This window comes from Nestor notabilis, unplaced genomic scaffold (assembly GCF_000696875.1).
Source record: "Nestor notabilis isolate BGI_N333 unplaced genomic scaffold, ASM69687v1 scaffold30544, whole genome shotgun sequence".
NCBI lineage: Eukaryota > Metazoa > Chordata > Aves > Psittaciformes > Psittacidae > Nestor > Nestor notabilis.
Genome location: NW_009926481.1, coordinates 197 through 10,401, shown reverse-complemented (window position 1 = coordinate 10,401; position 10,205 = coordinate 197). Strand labels below are relative to the sequence as shown.

Genomic DNA, 10,205 nt, shown 5'->3' with positions numbered 1-10,205 from the left:
GGGCTGTTGTGCGCTGGCAGGAGGCTGGTACGCGGCCGCGCGTGTCGTGGTGTTTCCTTTAGAAGCAGCGCAAAGCAGTTGTAGCCGGGAGGGTGAGGTTTGCTTCCCTCCGTGAGGAGATGAACTTCCTCCGAACGTGTAACCGGTTCATTAGCGCTGAAGATCCAATTCTCTCGTTTTCCAGGATGCGTTACGTCGCAGCTTACCTTCTAGCAGTCCTCGGTGGCAACGAGTCTCCCACTTCAAAGGACTTGAAAAAGATCCTCGACAGCGTTGGCATAGAGACAGACGATGAACGCATGAACAAGGTGGTGTTGCCTCTTAATTCCAGATGGACATGGGCCAGTCAGCATCAGCACTGGAGCTTTTCCCTGGGCTTCGATGTTTCTGTAGTTGCCTTGTTGTTGAACTAGTGTTGTTTTGTTCAGACATTCACTGGTCATTACGTGAGTGATTTCTAAAATGCTGCCTACCTGATCAGAACCATTTTTGCAGTGTTTTTGTGGAAATCTGGCTTTCTTACTTTATGCCTGTTCTCAGCAAAGATTCCTTGTCTTGTTGCTGACTTTTGACTCTTCAGCCTTAATAGTTTTCAAAGGTATGGTGGCTACTACAGATAAGTATGTATTGAAAATAAGTTCTGTTCAGCACTTAACATTTAATGTTTTGGCTTTTGGTCAGTACTAATTCAAAGCTAATGCTTTTTGAAGGCCTGATATTCAGTAATAAATTCTTATTTAGTGTATTGCAAGGAAACGTTTCTTCACCAAGAAACAAGTGAATTATAACATGGACGTTTAAGATAATAATAATACGTAGGAAGATTTTGGAAATTAGTGCTGAAATAGTTCTGCTGCAAAACAGGCATTTTAAGAGCGAGTATCTTAATTAGAATGTTTCTTATGATGTAATAGACTTTCAGCCTTGTGGACTTAAAAATAGATGGCCGTGGAGGGGGAGGGGGGAAGAACAAAAAAATGGTCTTATCACCTGCCCCGTACTTGTACATGGAGTGTTTACAGAGAAGTGGAGGCAAAAACGAGTTACTTTCCCAGCTGGAGACAGTGTTTTACCTGTGTTTTAGGCCTGACCAAATGATGGATTGACTAAGCTGATAGCATCCATGTTATGCTTTGGGATGTTGGTTTGAACTGGTGGTGCTCCTGTTTAATGCCAGGTCTTTCATCTTTGGCTTGTTTATGTTTGTGTTATCCCTTCATAAATTAGTTGTTTTCCCTGATCCTCCCAATACCCAGAAAGTTTCTCTGGAATTTGTTTTGATCATAATTAATCCATTTCTGTTTGTGCTGGCGGTATGTACCCCAGTGTAAATCTAATGAAGTCCTAAAACCACCTTCCTTCTAGATGAAGCAAGCACCCAGGCACAGCATTTCACAGGTCACTCACTGTGTGTAAGCAGGGGGTGCCTGTTGAAAAGCTCTTGGTTAAAGTCCTTTGGCAACCCAGCAGTGTTCAGCACTGACTCGTGGTAGCAGGGACTCACCAGTAAGGTCTGTGGCATTCATTTTTTTTCTGTTTTTTTTAAGTGCTTGCTTGCTTTAGAGATTGCTGTTGGAGTTGGGACTGCCTGTTCCAGTGCAAGGATACAATAGCCAGCTTGGCTGTAACATTTGGTAATGCTAGGAACAGGACCTTGAGGTTTTGGTCTAGAGCCTAGCGCTTCAGAGCCTCCCTGTGGGAATTAAGCAAGAAATGTTGACAGTCCCTCAGTGATTTACAGACCATCAGTGGGGTTTCCTAATTGGCGTCACAACATCTGTGTATCCTTCTTTCTGCAAGGTCCTTGGATTCGTTATAAATTCATGGTAACAAATTTAATGAAAAAGCTTTCAGAGAAAAGTAGAAAAGACTCAGATGAAGTTTTAGTTCCAGTGTCCCGTTCCTTCCACTGAGAAATACAGAATGTTCCAGCTGTATAAGCAGCAGGATGGAGGCATTGCACATGATGATTAACCTGTACTTGTTTAAATGTAGCTTATACTCACACTGGTTTGAAACTATTAACATTCTAAACTTAATTCACACAGGTTATTAGTGAGCTGAATGGAAAAAATATCGAAGATGTCATTGCTCAGGGTAAGTACAGTCTCTTGAGTGTCACAGATAAATTACCTCTACTACTTTGGTAACTTACACCTGAGAATACAAAATTGCTGCCAGCTCCCTGATTATTCATCAGTTTAGCTCTGTGGTTGAGGACTTCCATTCTGGATCTTGGCTGAAATGTCTGAAGTCCAGGTCCATTCTAATTCCCTGCAGGTCAGTGCCAGTACCTGCTGGGTTTCGCTTGTGGACCACATTAAACTGGAGAACTTTAAGCATGCATGAGCTGACTTGGTAGCCTGCTCATGATGTAGTTTTCTGGACATGTTGGGCAAAGAAAGAATTTCGCTGTTCTTCAAATTCTCTCCGAGGCGTTTTCTTTGTGTTTACCCATTTGTAGGCATCAGTTATGTAAAACAGGAAGAACAGGCTGTTAAAATCTTAAGTGTCAACTCCCATTAAGGATACAGTTACACCCTGTGCAGTTAATATAAGCCTCTCTAGTACACATCTCTTCTAGAGCTCCCCAAGTCTGGCGCATCCCTTCCTCAAAGACAGGACTCTGAGTGTTGACTTCTGTAGAAGCTTGTGTTCTTACTTGCTGGCTCTTGCCAAAGCTGAAACTTCTAACATTGAGTCACAGGGCTAAAATACAGCAGAGCTGAGGTAGTGCAAAGGTTTTTGATTAATGAATTTCTACTTTTTTGCAAGTGCATAGGCACAAGGGCATGTGTTTGCTTAAAGGTGGTCAGGACTTTTGCCTGGCCTTGCTGTTACGAGCAGTAACTGGATACTTTTATCCATGTGGTCTCAAGTCCTCGGAGAGCCATTGTATGTGCTTACAACACACGCTATCGCTTTCTGTAATACTTTTTCTTTAAATAAATAGTTTTCCTAGAACATACTGACATGCATATGAAACATGTTTGTTTACTTGGCTAGTTTATTAGAGCTTGAAGTAGCAGGGAATTATTTAGAAACTGATTCTCAGAAATTGGGATACAGGCAAACATACTGTGTACATGACCTCTGGGTGCCAAGGGACCCTTGGTATGTGAAAGGCAGATGCCAGAGAACTAGCTAGCTTTCCAAAGACAAGCATTAATCAGAATTCAGTTTGTTAATCTCGAAGGAGATGGAATAGGGTTCATAGTGTGCTGGAGAATTTGGTTAAAATACTGTACTCTTTGCCACAAATACATCTTTTCCCCCCATTCCCTCATCTCCTGTAAGTGGGATCCAGTCATGTGCTCATAGTTCTCTATACCCTTAAAAAAAAGGGGGAGAGTGGGAAGCCAGTGCTGCCTATATGTTATTTTTGAGGTATATTGAAACGATAAATTTCTGGGCTATTATGCTGTATTTGGAAAACATACAGCTTTTTCTGTGTGTTTAAAATTGGATGTTTGCCACTACTTTTATACAGCAGGTTTGGGGAAAAAAATAATTGGGGGCTTTGAACAGCAGAAAGCTTACTAATAACTTGCTGTTGGTGTTCTTAGGCTAAACCTTTGTGAATCTTAAACTTGTTTTTCACAGAACAATTTATATTTTCTTACCATGGATGCAGTCTCTTGTTCTTTTCAGGTATTAGTGACAGGTTCAGTCCATGAGTCACAGTGTCTTTCTTCTGTGCTCTCAAGTCTCTTCCTTTTCACCTTACCTCTCTGCATTTAAATGAGCATTTAAATACAAGCTTTTAAGTACTTTTTTCTCTGACCCTCTCAGGTAATGGAAAACTTGCCAGCATGCCGGCTGGGGGAGCTGTGGCGGTGTCTGCTGGAGGGGGCTCTGCTGCTCCTGCTGCAGCTGCTGCCCCTGCTGCCGGTGAGTATTTGTGGAGAGGCATTGTTACAGGTAGCTCCAGTTTTCTCTGTTAAAATCTTAACAACTGAGTACAAATTTCAAAGTGTTTCCACTTTGGCAGTTAACTATGCGATTGAAGTGTAAACTGAACAGTTAACTTTTCTTTGGGTAGTCGGAAGCATTTGCTCTTTATCCATCTTAAGATTGGTCTTAGAAGTCTGATTCTTAGAACAAGAATCAGACTTCACTGTGTAAAGCACATCCCTTCAATAATAGTGTCCATGTCCCCTTAATGTTTATATTTGGCTATTGAAAGAGAATGAGATGAGCCATGGAGGCTGAAATACCAATAGTATGAAAGCTGAGAACACCAAAACCTTTGGTCTTTTGAAACAAAAAAAAAAAAAAAATTGTGATGCAAAACATGTAAATACTGACCATTGGCTTGGTCTTTTGTTTTCCTTCAGCTGAGGAGAAGAAAGAGGAGAAGAAGGAGGAATCTGAAGAATCTGACGATGACATGGGATTCGGCCTATTTGATTAATTATTTGTTATAGAGAAATTATTAAAATGCTTTGTTAAAAATATTTTTATTGAGTTTGTATTATAACTATACAAGTGCTATTGGATTCAGACAGCTGTTTGTAAAATAGCTCTGACAAAGCTTTGATTCTTCTGTCTGAAACAGGTATGTGAATTTTATGACAAGCCATGGGACTCAACTGTCTCTCAAGTCTGTAGGAAATGGCTATGTTTGTGTGAACCTCGGTGCTTGTTTTGAGACTACTATTTCTTAAACATTATGTGGAAGCTGAATCTACCCGAAGTTAACTAAAATTCACCTTCTTCGTAGTATTTCGCCATCCCTGTTACTCAGGAAAGAGTCCCATCTCTGCAGCAATAAAAGGACTTTATTTTTCAGGATCTGTTTAATCAATTCCAAAACATGGGAATGGACAGGAAGTCAGAATTAGTCCAGTAATAGTATAATTTCAGAGCTAGTTATAGTAATTAGTTTTTGTAAATATCTGAAAGCACTGATTCCATTGCTGTTAGGGGCACCACTAATGAAATGCTTGGCTATGCTTGGATTTCATATTCTATCTGCATGCTTACCATAGAATCTGTAACAACAAAGAGGAAAACCTGCATCCTGCTCTTCATGAGCCACTGAGGTGAACGCAAAGGTGCTCTTTATACTGAGCGGCTCTTCTGGGATAGCTGAACTATCAGGACATGAATCACTTTGATATGGAAGAAACTATTTTGAGGAGAATGGTGCTTTGGGTTTTTTTCTGAGAACTGCCTGTGTGCCCGGGAGAACACATCAGCTTAGGAGGACAGTAAATTTTGCTTTATTTTTGAGGTGTCTTCTGCTAGGAGGTGACGTACTCTGACTTCTGCAGTGGTCTTCAGCTGTCACCGTAAGTAGGTAGAGTACAGGCAGCACATGTGATGATATTCCCATGCCAGCTCTGCACACATAGTGTCAAAAAGAGGCATCCTGGAGCAGTCTGTACTGTGAAACTCTTCTAAGATAGTCGTGGGGTTTGGGGGCGGGGGGAGGAGAGAGAAAGCAGTAGCTGGTAGAGCTGTGTTGGTATGAGTCACTGGACAAAGCATGGTAAGTGCTTCTGAGGAGAGATGGGTGAAATGCCAATAGGAAAAACTATTTCATTTCCCTGTGGTGTACTGAGAGAAAATGCCTGTTACATCACAGCAGCCAAGGGAGGGAACAGTTGAAATTTAGATCCTCAGACCTCAAAATGGCTGTGATCCAAGCAACTAGCCCTTGCTGCCCTTTGGTGCCTGCTGCGTGAAGGAGTTACAGGAGGTAGCAGTGCCAGTACTTTGATCTACTTTGTCTCCTAAGTTCTAGCATGGTGATATTTGTGGGAGTAATGAAAACTGTTCTTTGTTCACATTAGTTCTCTACAGCTGTGGTTAGGCACTGAAGGGGTGCAGGTATACCTGTGTTTCTTCCCTTGCTGACTTCTCCATTTCACATCACTGAAAAAGAGTGGTTCCTGGGTGTGATTTTACTGGGAGGTAACCTTCCCACCCACTCTGTGATACTGCCTTGTTCTGCTGCTGCAACAGTCGATGTTTTCACAGGAAACTACTGCCCCGTTGTGCCACTCAACAGGATTTTTCCATGCAGAAAGGAATTTGTTTCAGTGGCACTGAGCTATTTCATGAGCTTTGCTGTGCCCAGGCCTGTGGGATGAGACAGTGGCACCTGTGGTGCCAGCTGCTGGCTACTGTGATGAGGTGAGGACTACATCCAGGCTAACTTCCCCTTATTTTTCTCTTCTCTCTGTGACCTGTTAAATCTTGAGTTACGGACCTGATCCTGTGCTGGGTGTCCTCTTAACACCTTTTAATTCTTTCCTCAAGTGCATAATTTTAATGAAAATTGTTGCTCAATGTGATTTGAGAAAGACGGTTCATTTGGTAAATGAAACTTTTTGGGGCAGCTCTTGGAGAAAGCACTGAAAACAGCATTTGTTACACTGCCAATGTATTTTACAAACCACCCTGTAAGGTGTTCCTTGTGAAGGTCAGGGGACAGGTCTACTCCAAGATTTCACATGCATTTTACAAAATTTGGCAAAACCTCTGTATGATGAACATTTCTTCTAAATGCAAAATCAAGGCATTTTAAGGTTTGGGGTTTTTTTTTCCCTGTACCTAATAACAAAACAGTTGTCACCTGATGGCTTTGTACATGAGCAGTGATGTGCCTGGAAGTCTATTGCAGACTTGTTCAGTGCTCTGGATGGAGTTCACCACTCTGTTCTGCTGATGTTAGTGACCTTCAGCTACGAAAGATGTGGGATTCCTGCTCTGTGGACAGTGTTCTGAATTTTCAAGTGTCACTGATGCCTTTTCAGACTTAGCAATGATTTCCAAAGGCACGGGTAGTGGTGGGGTGGATGTGTTGTATTCAGTGATGCTCTTAGGGAAAACTAGTGCCTGCAAACGCTTGGAGTGGTGGCCTAGTCTGTCCCCTTGTGGAACCAGTATTAGCTAGGATAGACTTTTCCTGTCTATTCATAAAGAACGGCTCAAAGGCATTGAAGACAAAGGAAATGATAGCCTTGTGCCTGCGGGTTATGCTGGTAACTGATCATTACTAAATTGATGTTAGGGGAGAGTGATTTAGTCATGAGTTTGATGTTGGAACACGCGAGCTGTCCTCACTAGGGCACAAATGCTGTGCCATCTCAAATCAGGTCTGACTGAAAATCATCCCTTACAAACAGCATGGGGCAGGGAGAGTGACATGACATCTTCACTACTTGGAAAGCAGGAAGAACATCCTGGACACTACTGGAAAGTAATAAAAAAAGTTCCCTGGGGGCACCGTTAAATTAACTGGTTTCACTCTTACTACTAAGGCCCAATTTTGCAAGCTGCTACATGGAGTCAGCCCTGTTGAACTAAGTAGGTTTGACTTACATAGGGCAGAGGTATCTGTAGTAGCTTTCCTAGAAGTAGCATGCAGTCCCAAGTGAGCAGGACAAGGGGACTGCTGCATTGCCTCGGGAAATGCTCCTATGAAGCAAGTCCCAAGTATTTGCCATGGAATTGTCTGAATATGCAAACACCATAGATAACAAAAAGACATCAAAGTCAGGCTTTCCACTGACCTTAGCAGCACTATGAGTTGGCACCATGAGGTGGGCTTCATGGCCAGTGCCTGGCCTTGCTGACCACAGGCAGCAATACTAAAGTAACATGCTGAAGACAATAGTATAACAGACTGCCTCTCAGCTTGCCTTTAAAATTAATTCCTGTTGGCCAACAACAACCTGAAAAAGAGATTGTTTGTTTTTACATTATTATTTAATATGCACCATCTGCTGGCCATTCACTAGACTGGAAGACAAATGTGACAAACAGAGATTGCTTGAGAAACTGTTTCCGGCACCACAACTTGCAAGGGCATGTGTGAACTTGTAGTGTTCTGACAGGAATTTGATACACGTGGAAAGCTGCCATGTAAATCTTGCTGACCTGGCTTACTGCGGAATTTGAAGCCATTGCAGGACTGTGGCAGCGCTTTCTTAATAAGGAGAAGATTAGTGTTGGGGGATAATTAATTTTTGAGAAAAACCTATTTGTGCCAGCCTGTTAGTGCCAGTACCAAGGCAGCACTCCACCAGAGATTACAGTTCACATGGTTTATTTCATTAACCTGTTTCAATGGGGCAGCATTAACCTCCTCAAATAAGGAACATTGAGGGCCAAGGCAGGGTGATGTAAACAACTCAGGACAAGATTGCTGTTGAGAAATCAAGTGAAACTAACCCCAGCATTGTCGCAGCATTGTTGTTTCTATTTTCCTGACACAATAGGAGTCTTAAGGTTTGTGAAATATTGAAAAAAAAGGTAGCAGCGCTGGCTCAAGAACAAATCTGTTATTGTGGTTACAAGTGTTAGGGAGGTATCTGCAAACAAAGTTCAACATTCAGGTTGACCACGGATTTCTGCTAAAGTCACAGCCCACCAATTAGTTATTCTGCAGCACAATCCCTGTTCTGGAAAGTGTAAGACACAATGTTTTATTTGGTTTTGGCTACATGGAAATACCTTTCTGCATCACCAGAAGCATGGGGTGAAAGCCCTATGATAGTGTTGGTGTTAGGGGTCTTTAAGAGGGTCAAGGCTCAGGTGTGCCAATGCTCACCTCTTCAGGTGGAGATGAGGGCTGACAAGGGTTATGCAACCACATCACACACAAGGAATGAAGGAAATTACAAAAGTAGAGGCATGAGAGGAAAGGAAAGAAGGGTGGGTATAGGGCATAAAGAGAGGACTTGAGACACATAGGTTTAATTCTTTAGGTGCTGCAGGATGGAGCTAATATATATCAAGGGTAGTTTCTGGCAGCTTAGGTGAGGTCGTGGGCTCCAGGGTAGGACCTGGAGGGAAGATAAGGCTGACTCCTGTCTGGCTGATGGAGGGGAAGAGCAAATGTTTAATGAAAAAGCACTCTGTCTGGAGAGGCTGGAGTACAAGGCTTAAACTGAGCTCAAATATTGGATTTATACAAGGGTTATTTGCTAAGTTTGGTTGATTCAGTCAGTTGACTGTGAGGCAGTAGACAGCTGTTCTTACAACCTCTGTGGTGTGGGTACCAGTCTTTGGAGTGCTGGTCCTTTGAAAGGACATGTAGAAAGAACAGGAGATGGGCTGCTTGGATGACCTCTGCTGACATAAGTAGTTAAATTCCTTGCGGGGAGGAAGGCCGAGCTTTGATTAGTCTGAGAGCTGTTAAAGACAAGTGTCCCAAATGAGAAACTTCTAATCAGTTATAAGAAAGCTAATACAAATAGACTTATGACAAGATGAATTAAGTTTGGGGTTTTTTGTGTTTGCGGGGGTTTCTTGTTTGTTTGCTTTGTTTTTTTTCTAACTTTAGTAGAAAGTGCTTTTACCCCATGTTGATTCTATTAGAAAAAAAACCCCAAAACCTACTGCTTTTTGCTTTGTACCCCTTCAAGCCTCCCTCCTGCTGATCTTGCTTCCTTGCTTTGAGTTGAACAGCTGCTTCTTTTGCTATGCTGATCCTTTTGATGCCCCTGTAAATTTTCACACCTCTAATTGTTTGAATTACCACAGTGTGTATTATTTATGACAAGCGTATCTTTCCAGCTTCTGAAATCTATTTTGATCTAATAACACTGGCCTCTCACCCAATGCCGCTCTGTGATGAGCTGATATGCTGTAACCTTGCTTGTGCAGCACCACTGAAAACTGCAGTTGCCCTGGCCGAATATAAGTGTTTTGGTGAGCTTAGAGCAAATAAAGAGAAATAAGAGGTCAGCAAAGGTAAGCAACTCTCTGTGTTCTGGTGAGTTTAGAGACACAGAAAGCTGTGAATGGAGAAGGGTTGCCTTTCTCTCTGTTCTTGTGCTGTGGCTGTGTGAAGCTGTGCCTCCCTCTGGCTCCTCAGCTTTTTATGAAAGGGGAAAGCTTTTACCTTCCCCTATTGTTCCTTGCCCATCTCCCGACAAGCAAAGGACTGTGGGAAACTCCAGCCTCTGTGTTCTGGTGAGTTTAGAGACACAGAAAGCTGTGAATGGAGAAGGGTTGCCTTTCTCTCTGTTCTTGTGCTGTGGCTGTGTGAAGCTGTGCCTCCCTCTGGCTCCTCAGCTTTTTATGAAAGGGGAAAGCTTTTACCTTCCCCTATTGTTCCTTGCCCATCTCCCGACAAGCAAAGGACTGTGGGAAACTCCAGCGGGGGCGGAAGCCGCCAAGAACCAATACGTTTTGCGAGGGGAAGACAGCCCCAATACATAGCAAGGTTTGGGGTGCTGCGAGGAGCC

At 42.7% G+C, this 10,205-nt stretch overlaps 1 protein-coding gene across 1 annotated transcript; it reads left to right on the top strand.

Moving 5' to 3' along the window:
- The first annotated feature begins 163 nt into the window (after positions 1-163).
- Positions 164-4,459, top strand: RPLP2 (ribosomal protein, large, P2). Its single transcript, XM_010013555.1, has 4 exons — positions 164-308; positions 2,049-2,097; positions 3,793-3,891; positions 4,338-4,459. Exons 1-4 carry the CDS (start codon positions 186-188, stop codon positions 4,412-4,414), a joined length of 348 nt encoding a protein of 115 aa, XP_010011857.1. The 5' UTR covers positions 164-185; the 3' UTR covers positions 4,415-4,459.
- The last annotated feature ends 5,746 nt before the right edge of the window (positions 4,460-10,205 follow it).

Bases quoted from the DNA above. Each gene is read 5' to 3' on its own strand.
- RPLP2 (XM_010013555.1), top strand. From the start codon at position 186: ATGCGTTACGTCGCAGCTTACCTTCTAGCAGTCCTCGGTGGCAACGAG. The intron at 309-2,048 runs GTGGTGTTGCCT...TAATTCACACAG, and splicing joins ACGATGAACGCATGAACAAG to GTTATTAGTGAGCTGAATGG. The intron at 2,098-3,792 runs GTAAGTACAGTC...TGACCCTCTCAG, and splicing joins CGAAGATGTCATTGCTCAGG to GTAATGGAAAACTTGCCAGC.